The sequence below is a fragment of the Trachurus trachurus genome (genome assembly GCF_905171665.1).
Source record: "Trachurus trachurus genome assembly, chromosome: 7".
In the NCBI taxonomy this organism is placed as follows: domain Eukaryota; kingdom Metazoa; phylum Chordata; class Actinopteri; order Carangiformes; family Carangidae; genus Trachurus; species Trachurus trachurus.
Window position 1 is genome coordinate 14,644,576 of NC_139901.1, and position 23,614 is coordinate 14,668,189.

At 43.9% G+C, this 23,614-nt stretch overlaps 1 protein-coding gene across 1 annotated transcript in view; it reads left to right on the top strand.

Moving 5' to 3' along the window:
* The window catches only part of celsr3 (cadherin, EGF LAG seven-pass G-type receptor 3), a gene marked incomplete at both ends in the record, with an annotated part of 91,118 nt that extends 69,965 nt beyond the window's left edge, over positions 1-21,153 (top strand). The window contains 17 exons of the mRNA XM_083975807.1: positions 3,452-3,650; positions 6,243-6,425; positions 6,519-6,705; positions 7,148-7,315; positions 7,423-7,549; positions 9,507-9,713; positions 12,423-12,597; positions 13,627-13,739; positions 14,103-14,182; positions 14,320-14,446; positions 14,846-14,965; positions 16,695-16,792; positions 17,232-17,323; positions 17,403-17,576; positions 17,909-18,103; positions 19,239-20,274; positions 21,126-21,153. Of these exons, the coding sequence (XP_083831933.1) occupies positions 3,452-3,650; positions 6,243-6,425; positions 6,519-6,705; positions 7,148-7,315; positions 7,423-7,549; positions 9,507-9,713; positions 12,423-12,597; positions 13,627-13,739; positions 14,103-14,182; positions 14,320-14,446; positions 14,846-14,965; positions 16,695-16,792; positions 17,232-17,323; positions 17,403-17,576; positions 17,909-18,103; positions 19,239-20,274; positions 21,126-21,153 (3,309 nt within the window). The remainder of the gene's footprint in view (positions 1-3,451; positions 3,651-6,242; positions 6,426-6,518; positions 6,706-7,147; positions 7,316-7,422; positions 7,550-9,506; positions 9,714-12,422; positions 12,598-13,626; positions 13,740-14,102; positions 14,183-14,319; positions 14,447-14,845; positions 14,966-16,694; positions 16,793-17,231; positions 17,324-17,402; positions 17,577-17,908; positions 18,104-19,238; positions 20,275-21,125) is intronic.
* Between the last annotated feature and the right edge of the window lie 2,461 nt (positions 21,154-23,614).

The window sequence follows — 23,614 nt, forward strand, 5'->3', positions numbered from 1 at the left end:
CATTTTATCCTTCTAACCCTATCACAATGTTCTGTAGAAACACTTCTGACCATGAGTCAACACTGAAGCTAATCACTGTGTTACTCATTGGTCGATCGAGGAAACAACAGGAAGTGACTATAGTTTATTTTGAAAAGCACAGAGTAAAACAGGAACCTGCTTTATTTCCCTCAGTCACTTTGATGATTACATTTGTAGTTGAATTGATTTTTTAAATGTTTTGGGGGTTTTATGACGTTGTAATTGCAACAGTGAGACAGAGACAGGAAAGCATACATTTCACATTCACAAGGAAAACACAACTACTGGTAATATGCTAGAATAGTTGGTGTTACTCTGTTAATCCAGCACCAACATCTCTATGACAGCATATTTATAAAATCATAATTAAGGAAAATTAATTAGGAGGCATTAGCAGACAATGATTCAATACTCTATTGATTTTTACTGTTCTATCTTTTTATTATCTGCTCATATGTAAAATATCTGCTGTGTTTAGACCACATAGTTGATGTACGATGTGATGGGACTTGTGCACCGTAACATTATGGGAACAGACCCAGTGACTAGATATAGTAGAAGAAGATGTCTTTTCTCTGAGATGGGAGGTGATGTTGTCATGGCGACGGAGGGACATATTGCAGCGTGTCATCTGCACGTGCATTAACTGACAAAGCGTCGTCATCTCACCTGATACAGAAATATTTATCTCTGCATCATCACACTTACACTTACACACGGACACACCGCGGGCCCCGCCCACCTTTTTACACTGCTCTGTCACTTCACCACTAATTGACAAATCGCTTGTTACTATGGAAACAGGGTGAATAAATTGATGCCTCTCATCCCTTTTTCCACCTTCATTAAGGGATCACAAAACAAGTGAAAATAAGTGAAACAACAGACTGAACCAAACACAACAAGTGTCTGAGCAGTACAGTACAGAGGGAGGCTGGACTGTGACTGAAGGGGTTTTGTTTCATTTTTAATTTATTTTTATTTTATTTATTTTTATTTTATTTTATTCACTCATCTTTCGCCCTGATAAGTCAATTCATACTTTCCTCCACAAAGGAATAACAGTGACTCCTATTAACTGTTGATCAAACACACATTGTTTCATGTTGCTGCAGTCTGTTCCTCTGCATCACGTCTTATCATCTTATTATCTTGCCACTCAAATTCTCTTCTTCTGTTTTCACTCCTCCTTCCTCTCCCCGTCGTGCTACATCACAAATATGCGTGTGGGTGTGTGTGTGTGTGTGTTGTTGCCACACCCTGCTCTGCTAATGTCATTATTATACAGCTGAGTTGCCATAGAAACTGAGTGGCTGTGATGATGTCACCTCTGACAACACATGAACACACATTATGATATAAAATTGATCAGTGGACAGAAAATGTTATTATTTGTTTCATATTTTTTAAATCAGCTAGTAATGGCATTTCATTACAGACAGAGAAGGATATGGGTCGACTGTAAAATAAAAACATAACACAAATATAGCACATGAACAAATATGGCGATGAAATCTATGTACGTATGAAGTAAAGACATTATATTCATAGGTGTAGAAATTACATGTGGAATTTGTTCGAACTGGAATAATTTAATCTTTCAATATACTGTATGTTCATATTATATATTTAAGATAAAGACACATGTATTTGAAATCAACAAGACAGAAGTATAGAGAGTGTATAAGACGAAACTGTAGAAGTGAAACATATGTCATTAACAAATGGTGGCAACATGTTATTAATCTAATTGTGGGTCAGGGTTAAATTCTCTCTTATGGGTGACATAAAGGTGACAGCATCACACTGATATAGGGACATGTACTGTACTGTAAATGTCTTATGCTACATGTCAGTGGGGAATCCAAACTAGTCGCTGAGGCTGGATGTCAGACAACAGTCGCCTGCTGCAGCTTGGAGACGGATGAGGATGAGGAGGATGAAGGTCTGAATCACTGCTTCCTCTAACCCAATAAATAAAAACTAGTAACCAATACACACAACACATAACCAATCTGAACCAACATGAGGCTCTCAGCTGGAGGATAGTACACTGCTTTATGTTGCCATAGCAACACAGCAGCAGCATCCTACAGTGAGTGAAGAGCTTCACCTACCTCCATCAGTCCGTGAATCAGAAGCAGGAAGCTACAGCAGCAGGTTTTATCTGATGATTCACATTATGAAATGAAAACAAAAACATCAACTCACCAACCTCCAACCCATGACCTCCTCCTCCTCCTCCTCCTCCTCCTCCTCCTCTTCTTCCCCCTCTACACATTCACCATTAAAAAAGTAAATGTGTACAATTTATGCATAGTTTGATACAGAACTTAAAAACAAGTGAGAAACGAAAATCTGTCACATCATGAGTCTGTTTTCAGAGATTCATTACGTAATTAATATTTCACAGAATTGAAAAACCAACGCTTAGCTTATTTCTCGTTCAGTTTGAGGCTCCTGTTGTAGCAGGTCGCGAGAATCAGATACACCTGAGAGGAGTCTGATCTCTTTCATCCATTTTCTCTTGCTGTCTCTGAATTATCCACAATCCCTTTTTCTCATTCCCTCTACAATTCCTCTACTGCACCATATATATGTCTGTGTGTGTGTGTGTGTGTGTGTGTGTGTGTGTGTGTGTGTGTGTGTGTGTGTGTGTGTGTGTGGTTTTCTTGTGTATTTTTCTCTCCAGAGCTCATGAGACTCTGCAGAGTTTTATTGGCTCTGGTGCAGAGTCTGACTGCAAGAATTATATTGAGCACTCCCACCCCCCACTCACTCACTCTCTCTCTCTCTGAGCTGAGCGTCTGTGTCAGTCATCATGTGACTGAGGTGAAGTTTGTTATTTATTACATTTTCTTTTCTGCTCAGAGGAAACAATGAGGACTTTAGATTCTGGACCTCAGTCTGTCTCACTGCTCAGTGACTTGTCTGGCTCAGCTTCTCCTCCTCCTCCTCCTCCTCCTCTTCTTTAATGCATTGATGCTCTTTGCTTTTGTTGACATGCTGCACAGATCTGTGCAGGATGTCAGAGGTCTGAAATATTCAAAGACAGGAAACAGACCAGAATCTCAGTGTTTACAGGGAACACAGACACCTCTTTGAGATTCAACTGTTTCATTGACCTCATACAGAGATGGGTTTTTATATATAGGTGTTTTCAGTTCCATTAAACTGAAGCGGAGCTGCTTTTCAAAGAGTCAGATAATATGGTTAAAGGTCATTTTATTTTTATTCGATTCTGAAATGAGGTTAAAATGTGAAGAAACTCTTCTTTTCCTCACTACCCCCTCTTCTTGCTGTCTCCTCGTCTTCTTCTTCTTCATTTAATCTGCTCCTCTTCCTTTCTTCTCCACCTCCTCTTCTTCTCTCCTCCTCCTCCTCCTCCTGCGCCTCCTTGTAATAACTCCTCCTGTGTCTCCTGGTCCAGAACGTCCTGCGAGGCTCCAGTGTTTTGTTGGGTCCCAGCTCCACTGCCCTGTGGCGGGCTCTGGCCCACAGTCAGAACCACGTCCCTGGTGGCGGTCCGGCCGAGCTGACGGAGCTGCTCGACCAGTACACTCAGACTCTGGCCCAGAACATGAAGCTCACCTACCTCAACCCTGTGGCGCTGGTCGCCCCCAACATCGGTCAGTTCACAAACACACACACGCTCACACCACAGCTGACCACTGCGTGTGGCGTCGCAGCTGATCATTGGATTGGATTGTACTTTATTTTTCCCAAAGGGAAATTTGTTTTGGGCTCTGAGCCACTGCACATACACAAAACAATACATACGAGACATTCATACAAAGTACTTTCCCACATTAAAGCGCACATTTAAAACAGTGGAGGGTGCTTCCATTCTATACAAATAGATCAATAAATCCGTAAAACTGATCAAACCAGCAGCTCTTAAGTTAAAGTGCTTCATGCGCGGTGGTTCAATACAAAGAAAAACTAAACCAGTAAAATAAAACCAACGGTTCATAAATAAACTAAAGTGCTACTTCACAGTGTTTGCGTATAGAAATAATAAAACAATAAAACCATACAAAAATGGTTAAAAATTAATAAAACCTACAGTTCTGAAATAAAGTGCTACATATTACTGTTTAATGCCTTAAAACAATTCAGTTATCAGGTTTGTGAAAAATATAAGATGATAGTTTTACATCCTAATTTTTTAGAACAGAGCAACAACAATATAATTACATTACAATACAATAATGTAACACTAATAATATATTGGATTTTTAACACAACAGGTAACGTAGTGAGTTTTAGCTTCCACGTAGTCTGTGGGTGGAGTTCCCCCTGGAGGCCTAGAGGATCTTCAGAGCTTTGATTCATGGGTTTTCTACTGTTGCATCATGTCTGAATTTGCAGCTCATTTCTCCTGATGGAAAGTTTGGTCCCTGTTGGCCGCGTTAGCTCCAACGTTAATAAAGAGAATCATACAGAAATGAAATGATCGCCTCTCAGGAAGCAGTGAAATCAGACAGAACGAGTCAATGTAAAGCAGCAGATGAACAGTGCTAATGCAAATAATGATGGTTAAGCCTGAGAGCTGGCAGCCACATACAGACATGAATTTCACACTCCCACACACACACACACACCGAGCAGCTGATGCTTCCAACACACACACACACACACACACACACACAAAAACCCTAAAGCGCTGCAGCACAGGCCAACACACATCGTGTTGAGATACAGCTGCCAAACACACACATTAGGGATGGGCATTTTCAGTCATTTCAATATTCAAGTTGAGACTTCACATTACCCAATGATTGAGTAAATATACTGTCACATACAGTATGTAACCATCCAACAGTGGAAACCAAGTGCAATTTTAAAACCATTTACTGAACAATAACAACAATAACAGACACTTCTTCATATATGTTGTTGAAATGTTCTATTGTCAAACGTCAACATGGTTGCAGCTGTCTGGACTAACCCCTAACCCTAACCCCTCAGTCAGAAATTAGATGTTAAAATAAACATTTTTGGTTGCCATGTTGCATATAAACACAAATGATCCAGGATCATATTTGATTATGGCCCATAATGTCTATTTAGTTTTGTGTCATTTAGTTTGCGACGTCAGCTTTTCTTCAGTATTGAAAATTCAGTCAAATGATTCAGCAACAGTGTAACAGCAGCAGCCGCCAGGATCAAGACTCACAATCAATTTCACACTCAGTTAAAACTCTTAGACACACACACACACTGTGAATTCATGTCAAATACCAAACACACAAAATTCACCAGAGTAACAGCCTCCTCCACTGCAGTCTGCTCACACTGCTCGTCACAGACTTGCATCTAAAAACAGGCCAGTGTGTGTGTGTGTGTGTGTGTGTGTGTGTGTGTGTGTGTGTGTGTGTGTGTTAGACAGGAGCTGCTGCCTCTGTTTGTTCCGCTGTGTCTGAAACTCATCCAGGTTCTTGTTAAATGACCTCAAACTGACGGAGAACAGAATCAGCAGCAATAACACACACAGCCAATGCTGGGTTTCACACTCCTACACACACACACACACACATACAGTAACACACTCTCACACACACACTCAGCGCTCTCAGCCAAATGGAACAGGCGGAATAACATGGGGAGGGAAACAGACCTGACACAAACAGATCAGTCACTTCCAACACATGAGCTCATTTTTACATTTCTGCTGCTGCTCCTCATCAGAATCTCATCTCTGTTTTATTTTCAGTAATAAAACCTCTGGTGTCATCAAAGTTTTCAGTGTGTGTGTGTGTGTGTGTGTGTGATACCATCAGTCTGACTCACACACTGTAAATAAAGATGGACGTCAGCTCTGTGACTCCGCCCACAGGTTTCTGCTCCACCATCATCATCTTGGCAGTTTCTGACTCCGCCCCCTAAAATCCCAACTAATCCAAAATAAAAAGGGTGGAGCTGAGGTTTAATATCATTTGCTCATCCACCTGTCACTCAAAGAGACCATGCCCTCACTTCTCCATAACTTTAGTGGTTAATAAATTATAAAGATAGTAGAGATAAATGCGTGAGTAATATTTATGTATTTGTCTCTCTACTTGTGTTATCATGTGTCCTTTACTCAAACAACCAGTCCAACACCTGTGATGTTTGTGTTCTAAACAAGTTTGTGAATTTATCTGTGTGTGTGTGTGTGTGTGTGTGTGTGTGTGTGTGTGTGTGTGTGTGTGTGTGTGTGTGTGTGTGTGTGTCTTCAGTCATGAACCTGGACCGTGTGGAGAATCACACCCACGTGCGGCGGCGTTTCCCTCGTTACCACACCATGCTCTTCCGTGGGCAGGCTCCGTGGGACCCCTACACCCACGTCATACTGCCTCCTGCTGCCCTGGTGCCGCAGCGACAGCAGCAGCTGCACAGCTGGAAGGAGAAGGAGAGAGAGGGTAACACACACACTCACACACACACACACACAAATAGAGAGATAACCACAAAAGCTGGAAGAACGTCGTTCTCACTCTGATTCCCTGTTGCAGCCCCGCCCCCTCAGAGTGGCGCCCCACCCCCTGTCAGCATCTCAGCCAATCAGACGGGAGAATACACAGCAGCCCGACGCACTGTTTCCCTGCCGGAGCCGCCCATCACCATCGTCATCATGCTCATCTACCGCAGTCTGGGGGCCGCCCTCCCCCCCAAGTACCACACAGACCGCCGCGGTGTGAGGTAGGAATCAAACTCACAGAGCAATAAAATGTTTTACTATGTGTTGACACCTAGAGCTAATTCACACAGCCTGAGCTGCACAAACAGCAGTTAGAATAAATTAAAGCAAGTTTCTAGATGAAATGAATTTCCCCGAGGGGATAAATAAAGTATTTATGTATCTAAACATGACAGCAAACAAAGTCCAGCTAAGATTTAAAATAGAGCCACAGCTTGTCTGCTTCCGTCTGAACCTTCTCATTGTATTTGTTTTATGCTTTAAATGCTGAGAAAATGTCTGATCTTCATCCAAGTCACGATTCCAGACAAACACAATGTGCAAAGGATAATAACACCATGACAATAAGGGTGTCTGGTTTTAGAGGTTCAGGCCGCAGCAGCTCCACTGGGCTTCGGTCAGTGTTGTTGTCTGATCCAGGATCTGTGCTGTCTCACCGTTCAGGCTGCCCAGACACCCGGTGATGAACTCCCCAGTCGTCTCCATCTCCGTCTACAACAACCAGACGTTTGTGTCTGGACACCTGGACCAGCCCATCCTGCTGGAGTTCAAGTTGCTGGAGACAGCCAATCGCAGCAAGCCGCTGTGTGTGCAGTGGAACCACAGCAGCCAGTCAGTACACACACACACACACACACACACACACACACCCGACTGGTGAAAATACATGACCCTTCACTGATACAATTAAGATTAAATGAGTTTATCTGTGTGTGCAGGTATGAGAGTGGAGGCTGTTGGACGGTCAGGGACTGTATGGTCGTCTACAGGAACACGTCTCATGTTCGCTGTCAGTGTCAGAGATTGGGGACGTTTGGTGTGTTGATGGACAGTTCACACAGAGAGGTCAGTGGCACTCACACACACACAATCATTTCATCTAGTTTTTATGGCTCGTTATCATAACAAGGTGGATTCATTAACATTCACTGTTAATATTTTTACCATCAATGTGTAGCTGTTATTAATTTAATTATTATTAATTATCGATCCTAAGGCTCAGAGAGAGAAACTTTTATCAAAACTGCAAACGCTGTCTTTAAATCCATCCAGTCAGGTTAAGAATCTGGGCGTCATCTTTGACTCTGAGCTCAATTTTATTCCACACATTAAACAGGTAACAAAAACAGGATTTTATCATTTAAAGAACATAGCCAGAGTCCGCCCCTTTCTCTCTCGTGCTAACACAGAGACGCTAATGCATGCTTTTATCTCCAGTCGTATTGACTACTGTAACGCCCTGCTTTCTGGTCTTCCAAAAAGAAACATCTCAAGCTTACAACTTCTACAGAATTCAGCAGCACGTGTGCTGACGAAGACCAGAAGGCGGGCTCATATTACACCGGTTTTAAAATCGCTGCATTGGCTCCCTGTGTGTTTTAGGATTGATTTTAAGGTCCTTTTAATGGTTTTTAAATGTCTTAGGGGTCTTGGACCTTCTTATCTTTCAGAATTGCTTTTACCATATGAACCCTTGCGGACCCTGAGATCCTCCGGCACTGGCCTTTTGATAATCCCTAAAGCTAGAACACAAACTTACGGTGAGGCAGCTTTCCAGCACTATGGCCCCCGTCTGTGGAATAGCCTGCCGGAGGACCTGAGGGCCGCAGAGAATGTTAATATTTTTAAAAGCAGGCTCAAGACCCACCTATTTAATTTAGCTTTTAACTAATGTCTTACTTTTATAGTCAAATTATATTTTAGTCATTTTTTATCCTCATTTTTATTTTATTTTATGAGTTCATTCATTTGTAGCTATTTTTTATTAGTAGTATTTTATTTTATTATTTTTTTTTATTATTTTTTACTTTTTACTTTCCCTTATTATCTTAATTTTTATGTTCTTAGTCTGTGTAGTGGTTTTATGTTTTATTTCATGTCTCCAGTGTTTCCTCAGTGGGGGCCGTCTGTGCTGGGGGCTGTGATCGGCTCTCGCTGGGATGTCTCTGACTTGTGGTGCACATCTGCTTTTAAACATGTAAAGCACTTTGTGCTACATTTTTTATGTATGAAAAGTGCTCTACAAATAAAGTTTATTATTATTATTATTATTATTATTACAGCTGGAGTTAAACCTTCACTGACCTGAATGAAGCCACTGTTTTCCCATTAATCATTCATTTCAATTCATTTGTTTTCTGTTGTTTTTTGTTGTCTTTTTTTAATTACCATAATCGTCCTTCCAGTGACAGTCACCATGACAACGGCCATGTTGATTTCAGGTTGTCCGTTTCATTCTTATGACCACAACATCTTAGTTATGTCTCCACTTCCTTCCTCACATGTTCATTCATTAAGACTAAAGGACTTACCTAACTTAAGGTCACTGTGATCTCACAAACAGACGTTTTAGGCATTACTCACAAGTCATTCACTAATTACGAAAAACAATTTCACGCTATGAGTGTCTGTGAGGATAATGATCGATTTTTTTTCTCCAAAACGTCAAAGGTCAACTTCACTGTGACATCATAATGTTCTGTTAAAACATGTCTGGTCATAATTAAATACTGTTGGTCAGGAGCTTGTGTGGTTGGTGGAGGGGGTGCTTCTAGTTTTCTCTTTACAATGAGTTGTTTTTAAAATCCGTTCTGCTACGTTATGGCTCCTGATCTGTAAATACTGTTATTTGTAAGTGTTGGAATTGATATTGATTTATTATGAACTTGGTTACTTGGTCTGCAGATAAGTCAACATGTTTATTTAAATATGTAGAGTGAGTGAATGAAGTGATATAAATCGGCTAACACTCGCCCCCCCTCTCCTTTCTCCTCCACCCTGTTGCCCCCACACCCGTGAGCAGCAGCTGGAGGGCGATCTGGAGACCCTGGCTCTGGTCACCTACTCCTCCCTGTGCGTCTCCATGCTGGCGCTTCTCCTCACTGTCCTCGTGCTCTCCTGCCTCCGAGGCCTCAAGTCCAACACCAGGAGCATCCACTCCAATACAGCAGCAGCCATGTTTCTGTCAGAGCTGGTGTTTCTACTCGGGGTCAATCAGACCGAGCAACAGGTGAGTGTTTGTGAAGCCTCTCACTGCCCTTATGGTCTGGACATGTATCTCCGCTGTGGAACATGACACATCTCCCCCTGCTGCAGCACAGCTGGATACTAACAACATCAAGTATCTTTTCTTTATTTTAGTTTTATTCTGTTTGGAAACTTGTGACTTTTTGTCCTCTACACTTAAAGACAAATATTGTCCCTCAGTGACTCCACCACATTTCTTTGAAGGACTGCTACTTTGAAGCAGCTTTTACTTAGTGGAAGAATTTTATTTTATTTTGAAAATGTGATCCACCATGCACTGTGAACGAACTCCTCCACCGTCAGTCATGCGTGAACCAGTGTCCCCAACGAGGCTTCATTATATAAAGATGAGACAGAGGATTTTTCACAGATACCATGATCTGATCTGAGGTCTGCGTTTGAAGGATTGGAAATAAAGATTAATTTAGTTGTAATGTTTGCTGAATTAAACATAGCCAAACTCATTATCGAGTAAAGACATGGAAACAACAGCTGCTTCTGTTGATTACATTTTTTTTTAAGATAAGATAAGATATAGGCATTTAGTTACTGTCAGTTTCAGCTTCACGTCAGCAGGTTGTTTCAGGTTCTGTAAATATGGAACTAAACAATAACATTTTTTGATGTAATAAATTAACTTTTGACATTTTAGTATTTTTTAATCCAGCTCTGCTGAACTTTTAACTGCAGTTTAATCTGACTGATTCAGAGTCAGTTGCATCAGAGTCACATCTGGGCAGAGGATCTGAACTCATCAACCCCAGCGCATGACCTCTGGGTATAATAACTGATTACCAGAGCAAGATTATAAAATGTTTCCTATTTCCCAGGATGCTTTGTGTTTTCATCTCTCCCTCCTCACTCTGTTCCTCTGCGTCACATCCTATCATCTCATCTTGAATTCTCCTCTTCTGTTCTTATTCCTCACTCCTCTCTCTGTCGTGCTGCATCACAATAGTGAATGTGTGTGTATTTAAAGAGCAGTCAGTGTTGTTGTAAATATGTGCTCACTCAGCATGAAATCTAATTAATGAAGTTGTTCCTCCTCACAGTCGACTCTCCGGCAGTAACCAGCCACTGAACAATATGTTCTAACTCATGTGCATCACGGACGTTGAGCTCGCAGCGCTTCACACCATTGTTTACACGCTTTTGCAGATTGTAGTGTGTGTGTGTGTGTGTGTGTGTTTGTGTGTGTGTGTGTGTGTCTTTCTGTGTGAAACTCAGCGTCTGCTTGTTTCTATGCCGAGGCTGCAGCTATTTCTATGATGTTAGGAAGCTGCACTGAGCTTCTTTTAACCTTGAAAACTGGGACGTTCCTCAACTTAAAGATGTCGAACGAACATGAAAAAACACACACAAGCTGTGTGTATGCTTGTGTGCTTGTGTGTGTGTGTTCGCTGTCATGTTTCTGTGAGACAGAGCTGTTCATGTATCCCCACTGCTCTCCTGCTACAGCAGTTCAGTGATAGAGCAGCTCAGATTTATTATATGTAGAAAAGTTTAATTTGGCACATTTTATCATGTGACACCTCCTGTTCCTTCCTGATATTGATTACGTCACCTGATTATAACCAATCTGATACCACGACATTCAAACAGCTGTAACACTGACCATGCTGTTATGTCGTCTGTTGTAGCTTCTAATGGGTAAAAAGGTTAGCAGCTTCCAGCATTTTGTAGTTAGCACAGTTAGCATCTTTTGTCTGGATTTTTAGCTGTTGTGGTAATGCTAAATCTGTGCTGACAACATTTCAGGTGTGTTTAGCCCCGCCCCCTGTCCTCATAAGTTGACAGGATTGGTTCTTCAGGTCTGTGATGTATGAAACCCTTGCTGTGTGAATTTGTGTAAATGAGACTGACATTGGTTCATTGTGCTGATGATTATTTCACTCATCATATAAAAACATCCTGTGGACGTTAATTAAGGGAGTAAGACTGGGTCTTTATCAAAGGGTGTGGTGTAAACTGTTTTTCCTGCTGGTTGTACTTAATGAGTCGTCAGCTACAGATCACAGCTGCTGTTTTGTTCTCTTGATTTTGTTTATTTGTTTATTTGGATCCCCATTAGCTGTTACTACTGCAACAGCTACTCTTCCTTTAAACTTATTATTGAACATCATCAGTCCTGTGCTCTCATCTTGTCTCCTGTGAGTTCAGACTTTGACAGACAGCTCCACACAGACAGCTCCACCCTAAACCCACTTTTGTTTCTCTCAGATGTTGAGCTAATATAATTCAGAGCCACTTAAATTCAAGTGACATAACTCTCATCTGGCCAAACAGAACAAATACACTAAACCTGTTTATACCAAATATCCCACTGACTGCGGGCAGATTCACAGAAGGCTTAAACGCTAAAGCTCAGCATCAAACAGCAGCTCCACGCTGTAAGAAGCAGCCGAGGAGAGGTGGATTCATCCTGATGACAGTCAGTCTCCAGGGTACGGTGGCCCTGAGGGCTCAACTCGCTGCAACTTAAGAAAACTCATGCAAAGACACAAACCTTTGTTATCAGTGTGTTTCCTTAGTTGCTGTAACTCATTTACTCTGTGCATTAGTCATGTTGCTGAATGTATCCAACCAACACATCTGATCCACAGCATCCGGATGAAGCATCATCGGTTTCTCCCTCTCTCCTCCACCTGTGTCTTCTCCGTCGTCTCATCCCTCTCTTCTTGTCTCCCTGTAGTTTCTGTGCACTGTGGTGGCGATCCTGCTTCACTACTTCTTCATGTCCACGTTTGCTTGGATGTTTGTGGAGGGACTTCATATCTACCGCATGCAGACAGAGCAGCGTAACATAAACTATGGAGCCATGAGGTTCTACTACGCCATTGGCTGGGGCGTCCCCGCCATCATCACAGGTAACACACGTGTGCAGGTGCATGAGGTTTCTTTGAAATGTTGTTTTCAGTGCATCGCTGTCCACACACACAACTTGCACACTGTCATATACAGTATGTGCACTGACACACACACGTTGACACACTCACAGCTGTGTAGACTGCAGACACATGAGGTGCCTTTGAAATGTTGGTTTCTGTGCATCAACATCCACACACACACACACACACACACACACACACACACACACACACACACACACACACACACACACACACACACACTCACAACTCATATGCACTGTCATATATACACTCACAGACATGCACAATGAGCCTGGCTGTGTAGATAAGGCTTCCCTATTGACACTTGAATTAAATAGGTTTCAGTGACATTTTAATGTAGAGATAGTCACGCACACACACGCACACTCTCACAGGCAATTTCTTTCTTGACACAGAATATAGAAAGTAATACCAGTCTGCTTTTTTCCCTCTTTACTCCGTTTACACACACACACACACACGCACACAACACTCTTGCTCCAAGGTGTGTTTATCTTTCTCTTCGTCTTTTCACTTCAGTTCAGTTTAAAATCAGTTTAAATTCTCACCCATCACAATCTCGACAGTTTTTGTCCAAACAAGGACGTGACAGCTCACGTCATAGCTCTCCCAGCAAGCACGTCTGGATCCATCATGGAGGTCTAGTCTGTGACCTAAAATGTTTGTTTCTAAAAACTAATATTAATTAAAAGATTAATGATTCACATTATTTGACTGGGTTACTCCGGTTTTTTCTGTTGTGTCTTTGACCTTTTTCACCTAATGACATGTTGTCATACACTGTACTGTTTCTAGCAGCTGACTAACAAATCTGAGATCTGGGTCCTCTGGACTGATCTGGTCTGGTCTGGTCTGGTCTGGTCTGGTCCGGTTTGGTCTGGTCTAGTCTGGTCCGGTTTGGTCTGGTCTAGTCTGGTCCGGTTTGGTTTGGTTTGGTTTGGTTTGGTCTGATCTGGTCTGATCTGCCCTGTCTTCTTCCTGCAGGTCTGGCCGTGGGCCTGGACCCAGAGGGCTACGGGAACCCAGACTTCTGCTGGATCTCCATCTACGACAAACTCATTTGGAGCTTTGCTGGCCCCATCGCCATCGTCATCCTGGTAAGTTCCTGTCTGTTGTTCGTGATACATCAGACACGAGGCAAAGAGCTGCACAGAGAGATACATTCAAATACAACATTAAAAAAATAACTTTACTAAGCTCAAGTCTCGACTCAGCCTCAGCTCCACTGTCACTTTAATTTCTGCCCACGCTGAGCTCAGATTAAACATGTGCCAGGTTTAAATCCTCACGAGCAACTGTAACATGAGAGGATTTATTCATATTTATTCAAAGTATGTATAGCCTATATATATATAGTATATATATATTTATATATAGTGTTTATTCACACAGTCTCTCCCAGACAGCTCAGAAGCCTTGGAGTTACCTCACTGTCTGTATTGATGTGTTCCTCTGTGCAGATGAACGGAGGGATCTTCATGATCGTAGCCAAGATGTCCTGCAACCCATCACAGAAGGAAACCAAGAAGCTTCCTGTCATGTGAGTGTCTGATGGCTCTGTCAGCTGTTCTGCTTCCACTTCCTGTCACGCTACCAGTAAGTTTGTGACATCACAGACTCATCAAGCTCTAATTTGTCCTCCACTCTCTCCCTGTCTCTCTGTCTCTCCATCTCCAGAGCGACGATCCGTGACGCCTTTTTGTTGCTGCTGGTGGCCACCTCCACCTGGCTCTGTGGTCTCATGGCCGTCAACAACAGCATCCTGGCCTTCTATTACATATTTGACGTCCTGTGCCTGGTGCAGGTGTGAACAGCTGATCTACACTGAATAAACACCCAGACAGTGTCCAGCTGATTGTTGCTTTAACTTAGTTGGGACAGATAATATATTCCATTGTTAAACATAACAGTAAATATTTCAAAGGAGGTTGAATCGAAAGCAACTGGACTAAGTTATTTGTACTTTCGATTTAACCTCCTTTGAAATACTATGACCTGGGCAAATGAGAATATGCACCGGCTTATAACAGTAAATAAAGCAGCAGCAAATAATGGACATGTCGAAGTGACTCACTTTTTACGTCATCTATGACTTTTAGAGGAATTTGGTCATGTTAAGATCTTGTTGAATAAAACCCCAAACTCTGTCTCTCTCTCTCTCTCTCTGTCTCTGCCTCTGCCTCTCTTGCTCGCCCTCTTCCAGGGTCTGTCGGTGATGCTGGTCTTCACTGTGTTTAACTCAGAGGTGCAGGAGGCCTGGAGAGTGGCCTGTCTGGGTAAAAAGAGCCCTGGAGAAGATCCACCAAGACCTCCTCAGAGCACAGTGAGTCCACACACACACACACACACACACCTGGTTAAATACCATGTGTAGATAGATCATGTAGAACACACAGGGTTAAATCCGGTTTCATCACAAGGACTTGGACTTGGGGTCACAGGGTGAATCTGAGACTCTGATGTGATTCTACTCTCTGTCTGCTCCTCAGGGCATTTACTATGTTTTATTCTGCTCCACAGCCTCCTCACTGTGTCCATTACTACACACCACAAAGCCCCCCACCCCCACCCCTTCTCTCCCTCCATCCATCCATCTTTCCTCTCCTCCCTGTCTCCTCCTGCCTCCAGCATTTGTTACTGACCCAGTTAGAACAATATACAACCAGTGCAGCCAACTTCTACCATAGGAGAAAGTGTGTGTGTGTGTGTGTGTGTGTGTGTGTGTGTGTGTGTGTGTGTGTGTGTGTGTGTGTGTGTGTGTGTGTGTGTGTGTGTGTGTGTGTGTGTGTGTGTGTGTGTGTGTGTGTGTGTGTGTGTGTGTGTGTGTGTGTGTGTGTGTGTGCACGACACTGCTCTCTAACCTTTGCTTTCTTTAGCTTCCTTTTTTAAAAACACTCATTACCTACTCTGCACTCGTGCCAATGTGTGTGTGTGTGTGTTCACAGTTCCATATCTCCTTCTAATCCTCGGCTTTCCAGTGAACTTCATATATAACCTTGGTGTGTGTGTGTGTGTGTATTTGTGTTTCATATGTAGTTGTTTCCAGCCTTTTAACCTCCATTTCCTCTGAAGCTCTTCATCCATCACTGAGTCAACTGGGCCAAAATGACTAAAACGCACCAGAACTATTATTAGACACAAACACATACACATACACACACACACACACTGATGGACTGTATGTACTGTATAGTGACGACCTATTAGAGTCTTACTCACACTGTATAATTATTTATTTATGATGCTGTTCTAAGAGAAAACGGAGAGAAAACTGTCACACCCAGGTTACAGTACAGAACACTATAATATAATGTAATATAATATACCCATGATAATAAGTATAATAGTATAATAAATATCTTGTTGTTTCTGAATGTTCATGTTACAGCGTTTATACATTTTACTCAGTAATTAAAGTAAGTAATTAAAAATGAAATAAAAACTAATCAGTAGACGCCAGGGACTGTGACCGATCAGGACTAAATCAGATAATTCACACTGTACCTGCTCATTTAGTCCTTATTCCACTGCACAGAGAAGCAACAACCTTAGACACGCATGCACACACCCACACAGTTTATGGGTAAACTGATAATTTAAGGCAATATTGTCAACATGATTTATTTCAGTGGCGTAGCGTAGCTGTTCTGTAGCTCAACTCTTCAGACTAATGTTTATTGTGTTGTGTTGTCTGTGATGATGTTCAAGCTGTTAGCTGTAAGTAATTTAGTTCATAGCTACAAGGGTTAGAGTTACACGCACATACACACCAGCTTAAATGTCAAAGTCATCCCATGTATAAAAAGAATAGAGCGTCAGAGAAACAACTTCACTGTTAAACATCCGACACATGGGACTAGTTTGTGTCACATTCTGAACAAACAAGAACGTTAAAAGTTTCAACCACCCTGGGTCTTCGTATTATTATCTGTATTGTACTTAGTTTGTCATGACAGATGAGCTGTTTTTCTTACTGCTAAAGAAAGATTTACTTTAAAATGTTGATTATGTTAATGATAATATTAATAATCTGTGTGTATGTGTGTGTTAAGGCTCAGAATCCCTATCACAACGCATCTCTGCTGGAGCAGAGCGGGCTGCACCGCATCACCCTGGGAACCTCCACCATCTCCTCCGTCAGCTCCGCCAGGTAAACACACGCACACACAAACACAAAAACGTACGCAATAATGACTGATTGATTTAAAAAAAAAAAGTCATCATTCAAAGTGAATCTGTCCTGATTCTCTCTGATGAGAGACCTATGCCTCCGGCAGGAAATTCCCTTCAAAATAAAAGCATGTCGCGTGAGTAGTGGGTCAGTGGGATAAAGATGAAGAAGATGTGATGGAACAATAATGTGACCTGGAGGAAACAGAGCAACACTAATGTCTGTCAGAGGCTGCTGGTGGTTGTGTGTGTCTGTGTGTGTGACTGTGTATGTGTGTGTGTGTGTGTGTGTGTGTGTGTGTGTGTGTGTGTGTGTGTGTGTGTGTGTGTGTGTGTGTGTGTGTGTGTGTCCCTGTGTTGTGCATGTGTATGTGTGTGTCTGTGTCTGTGTGCTCATCATTCTCTTCTCTCCTCTGTAGAGAAAATCTTCTGGCTCGTCAAACTCTGGAACAAAACATTGTCCACACGGGAGCCACAGATCTGGACGTTGCCATGTTCCACAGAGACGGAGGTACACACACACACACATCAGACAGTAAAAGGAAGTCTGTATTTTTGTCGTTGTGACAACACAACCGTCTCTACTCCAGGTGAGGACTCGGACTCAGACTCAGACCTCTCCATGGAGGAGGAGCGCAGTCTCTCCATCCCATCCTCTGAGAGCGAGGACAACGTTCGTCTCCGTGGACGCATCCAGCGACGATTCAAACGGTCCAATCACAGCGAGCGTCTGCTTACAGAGCCCGCCCACAACGGCACCAAAGGTTAGAAAGACAGCGGCACTTCAACAGAGAGCGTGCTGGGAAATGAACATGGGAGTAATGGGATGGTCCCATTCGTGGTTACGTGTTAAACATGTCACAGAGACACACACTCCTTTACACACAGGCGGTTTCCTGTTGTAGAAAACTCACAGATCTTAGACATGTAGAAATGTCAAGTATGGACACAACACATAGGTGATTAATCAACACTGTCTTTGATACATCATGCACACCGTGAGATGTGTGATGTAAATGTCATGTGAAAGGTTTCCACATAGGTAAATCTATGAATCCATATTTATGAAGGAAACATGTGTGTGTGTGTGTGTCAGATCTGGATGGAAATGACCTTCTGTCCTACTGGCCAGCGCTGGAGGAGTGTGACACACACACCCTGCAGAAGTGGGGCTCAGAGCGCCCCCTGGGGGCTGACTACAGCAAAGATGCAGCCAACAACAACCAGCCTGACGCAGCGCTGACCAGTGGGGACGAGAACGGCCTGACACAACCACACAGACACCGCAAGGGTGAGACACACAGACAAATATTAAATATTATTCTAGTTATCTTTCCTTTTGGTATAATACAGCATCATCACGTGGCTCAGAGTCACTGAATATAAACATGCGTTTAACATTATTCTGTAGTTTCAATAGTCAACAGATTTTTACTAAAAGACATGAAATATGTTTTCTTTGTGGCACATTCATACGAGTCATTGATGGCAATAGTCAAACCTAATTTGAGCATTTGGTCTGGGCACTACTCAATGATATTAGCGTATATTCTGGCTCCTGGATAAAGTTTGATTTTCTATTTGGGTTTTACTCTTTGTTGGTCTCAGAATGTTTGCAACTCCTGCTCAGGTTTTGTTCAGTGTTTAATTTCAGTGCTGAAAAGTGTCCTGTTTCTTCTGATAGTAAAGCAGCTGCTGGATGATGTCACATGATGTGGAGACAGGAAGTGAAATGAGCTTCACTCTGTTCACACAGTGTTTATTATGTTTATTTGAACATGAACAAGGACAGAAATTAAACTGAACTGACTTATTATAGTTTTTAGTTGGTTCTTGTTACTGCTAACAGCAGCCTACTAGTTACTGCACATACACATACACACTCACATACATACACCAAAGACACCAGTATGGAGCCCCAGTTCTAATTCTGGCCCTAAAAGCATGCGTGACACATTTATACACACATACACAGCACATGGTTTACTCAGAATACATGTATATGGAATTGCTATGAGCACACAGACACACACAGGAAGAGATGAAGATCACTCATGTAGCCTGGAAGCACAGGAACACAATAAAACACAAAAATACACAGAACATGTGTTCATGCTTCTACATACACACAAAATACAAATACACACACCGATGTTCGTGTGTGTGTGTGTGTGTGTGTGTGTGTGTGTGTGTGTCCCTCAGGACGTCACTTTTACTCTGATGGAGTTGATTCATAAAATGTTAAACAGTGAACACAGAACGACCTAAAAATGTCATTAATGACAAAACATCGCTCTCTCTCCTGCCCCCCTCCCATTCCCTCATCTCTTTTGTTTCTCCTCTCTCTCTCTCTCTCTCTCTCTCTCTCTCTCTCTCTCTCTCTCTCTCCTTACCTCTCTCCCTCCCTCTCCCCTCTTCACGTCCAGGGATCCTGAAGAACCGCCTCGGCTGTCCCCCGGCTCTGCAGGGTCTCTCCACCATGGGCCGAGTCCCCAGTGAGCTGAACTGGTACAGAACCTCCACGCTGGGTCACCGCGGCGTTCCCGCTGCCTCCTACGGACGGATGTACTCCGCCACAGCGGGGGCCGGGGGAGGAACTGGGTCATTGTCTCAGCCGGCGTCACGGTACTCATCGAGGGAGCACCTGGACTCTCTGGCCCGGAGGCAGCTGTCCCGGGACCCACTGGGCAGGCAGACGGTGGGAGGGTCCAGGGACCGGCTGGACTCCCGGGGGTCCCGGGACAACCTCGACCTGCTGCCCCGAAGGAGAGAGCTCGGACTGGGGCAGGGGGCGGGGCTGGGGGCCCTGGGGCTGGACCGGGTCTCGTCATCCAGGGAGAACTTGACCGGGTCCAGGGACAGACTGGACAACCACCACACGGGCAGCGTCCACGCGTCCAGGGAGGACTTGACTGGCGCTGTGGGGGCGGCGCTGGAGGGGGGGTACCTCAGCGGGTCCAGGTCTCAGCTCAACACGCTGACCCGGCGCCACGCCTCCTCCCGAGAGCACCTCGGAGGGGCGATGATGAGCAGCAGGTCGAGGGAGCAGTTGGACACCAACGGGGTGGGGGCGCAGGCGCAGCCATGTCGGGAGTGGCTCCGCACGCTGCCCCCCCGCCAGCCCTCACACCCCGACCAGCCCCCCTCCGCCTCTCCTCCCCCTCCCATTTCCGAGGAGCCCCAGCAGGAGCAGCTCCCTCCTCAAGCTCACGCCAGAGGACGACTGGACTCCGCCCCCCCATGTAGGTACCCAGGTCAGACTGCCCCCCCCCTGGGGCGACAGCCGTCCAGTGAACACCTGGACATTCTGTCCTCCATCCTTGCCTCCTTCAACTCCTCCGTCCTCACTCCTCCGCCCGCCACCTCTAATCCAGGGCCTAATGGCTCCGCCCACGGGCCCTCCCCCTCCCCGCCCCAGTCCGCCACCTCTCACAGCATCTCTGAGGTCTCCCCAGACTCTGAGTAAGTCTCACCCCCTCCACTCCCTTCCTGTTTTCCTGCTTTCTCATCGGTCCTTTAATTCTAAAGTGACAGTTGTGGTTATGTGGTTATGTGTCAGTCTGTCACCGGCAAGAGCAAAGTGATGAGCTGCTGTGGGCGGAGCCACAGAAACATCTGAGACACATCTTAGACACAATCTGACAGTTTAAAGGAGAACTATGCAAGTCTGGTCGCTTTTCCTCTGTCTTGCTAACCCTCCTCCTGTCTGTGTGCATTTGTTAGGAACAAAGCCGGCGAGAAATCAATCTAGAGCGATACATAACGTTATATATCATGTACGATTTTATGATGTGTATATTTGTGTAGTTTAATCCCTCATAAACAAGAGATTACAGGTTACGGGGCGCATTTGCCAAGAGAAGCAATAAGTGACACGCACGTGGAAGGTAGAGAGCCTCCATTCTCCCTCGTAACAAGTTAAGCCATTTATTAAACCATCACAATTACTCAAAATCTGTTTAATTAAAGTAAAAATGTAGCATAGTTAAGATACAAATCCTGCATAGTTCCTCTTTAAACACTCACTTCCTGTAGGAGATGCTCAGTGAGTTCAGCTCTCTGACTGGCCGAGCTGACCTGTGGACCTGCAGCGTGGTACAGTGCAGCTGTAGGTGTGTGTACTTGTGTACAAGTTGTACATGTTCTGTAGGAAGAGAACATTTAAACTGATGTGTGGTTGTTTTGTCTGGAAAAGGTGTTTCTGTGGCTCCACCCACAGCAGCTCAGTCCTACTTCCTGCTCTTCTCTTCTTCATGTTCTTCCATGTGAAACTCTTCACCTCAATAACGACTGATTGTCCTTGTTTTCCTCAGAGCCAACAGAAGTGAGGGACAGTCTTGATGACAGCCTCCGTTTCCCTTTATGCATTGTGACAGTGCTCGGTGCACCAGGGACAAGGTCAAAGGTCATGGATGACCCTGAGCCATCGGAGGACTGGGGACAAAGCGAGGAGACACAGGGTGAGAGAGGACGTCTGTCTGTTCAGGTTGAACTGTATAAATGAAGTTTTTTTGGAGCCTGCAGTGACCTGTGACCTTTCTCTGGACAATGAGTCATCACCTCGACTACCTACAAACACAACGAAAACAGTGACGAGCGTCTCAAAGAAAAAAAAGACTGTAAATAACATTTTTATACATTTTGTATCTTTTTCATTGGAGATGAAGAAGAAATCTCTTGTGATGTTTCCTTTTTTTTAACGATTGTGTCCATGTGAGGTCGTGAGTGCGGTCGGTGTGAGTGCAGTCCTGTCTGTTACTGAGGGAGACCCCCCCCCCCCACAATCCTCCCCACCTCCACCCCCACTCCCTACACCCTACACCCCCCATAAAGAAAAAAAAACAAACAGCGAATCCTGACCCAATGTTCCTCAGACTGTACAGCTTCAGGGGCTCGGCGGCAATAGATCCTAATGAGATTAAACTGAGACGTGTTGAGACTGATTGTAAATAGAGGGAGAGCAGGTGGAGGGCGGGGCCGTGAACGCTGTGGGAGGAGCTTGTGCTGTGCTGTGACCCTCTGTATGTGAATGTGACTCGTCCATGTGTGTGTGCGTGTCTTTGTACCTGGTGTCGTCCCAAACACAACATATCAGTCCACTGATGTCACAGCGACATGTTGGCACTGCTGTGGGGGTGGGCGTGGTTCTGAGAGGTGGGCGTGACTCCGCCTCCGTCCGAGGCTGTATCCTGAACCATCCGGCGCCGCTCCCCACGCCCCACAGCATACAGGAGACTCGTTTCTACAACTCAAGCCAAAGGGACCAAAGGGACAGCTGCTGCAAACCAGTGCGAGACACCACATCCTCTGTGATGAGGTTGTGCAGAGTGTGAACATAGACTTATTTTTTTCTCATTGATTTACTCCTTCGCCAGTCAGAGCAGCAGCCATCTTGTCTTCAGGTCGTCCGTCCATCTCATTCTCGTGTCTCACTTTCAGTGTGCTCCTTCAAATTTGATACAAACATTCACTAAGACTAAATTCTGAACTGATTATATTTTAAGGGTCAAAAGTAAAGTTCACAGTGAGAAACAAAAAGTGTTTGTACACTGGTAAATGCTCCGCAAAATTTATTGAGAATGGAACCGTATAGTCAACGTTTCGATCTCTACAGATCTTTGTCATGACGAGTCCTTAGTCCTGCAGGCTTACTCTGTTTAGATTGGATGTGCATGCTTTACTCTCCTCTGAAATTCACAGTGAGCCATAACTACAGACTTCACACAGAAATTAGGACAGAATTTGTCCCAGACAGTTACAGGTGTCTCTTGTCTGCAGCACCTGAACCAGAGGCTCCGACCTGCTCGTCTGAACTCGGTCACAACATTAGAATATTCCTCACACATGAGACTTTTCTGAGTGAGGGGGCTGCGAGCTGTTAGTCTGTCTGAGTCCACGCCATTAGCACAGATTCATTCTCAATGTGTAGATTCCTGCACAAAGATTTAAGTGTCGGCGCTAAAAGCCTCTTAAGTGGATCTGAGTTTCAGGTCGATGTCTTGAGGTAGCAACACAGAGGAGGAGGCGGTGGCGTCAATACCTGCCTTCACATCGACAAAGGACAGACGAGTTAGTGTCGACTCTGTCCTCATTCCAAGAGACAACAACACTGAAACAAACAAGCATCAGATTAAATCCTGAATCATGAGTAGAGCTGCACAATATCATATAAAATGACCCTGTGATCTCAGTTTAAAATGTTGCAGCATCTCCGTAGCAACACAAATGGTCATCAGACAAACTGCAGCTGCCGTGTTGATGTTTACACTGTGTCATGTTGAGTTTTAAATTATATCTGGATGAATTATTCAGCTCTACTCATGAGGAAGAAACGGGGAGACTTTGGTCACACATGCATCACACACACCTCACTCTTGACACTGCTGTCGTTCTGTGACCCGCGGACGCGACAAATGAACCCATTCGTGACGGTATTGTTGCCAAATTGTGGTCGTGCTGGGTAACGCTGCTCTCTTAAAGGAGCAGTCCACCTTAAAAATCCACCTCCTCCCTCTCACCCTTTCTGTTCCTTTGAGTTTGTTCACAGAAGCATTTTTTCTTCAACCGACAAAACCTTTAACTTGTACAGACATGAGATTTATTTTATCTGTTGATTATTTATTGGCATTGTATTGACTATTTATGTTGCCATTTTGTATGAGAGGCTGTTAAAGAAATTTGTTTTTTTTTGTTTGTTTGTTTTTTGTTCATATGTTCCTTTTGTTAAAACGTGATGTCTCTGAGTCTCTCGAGTCTCTCACTGCAGCAAAACTCATAGACGGAGGAGAAGAAGAATGTGAAG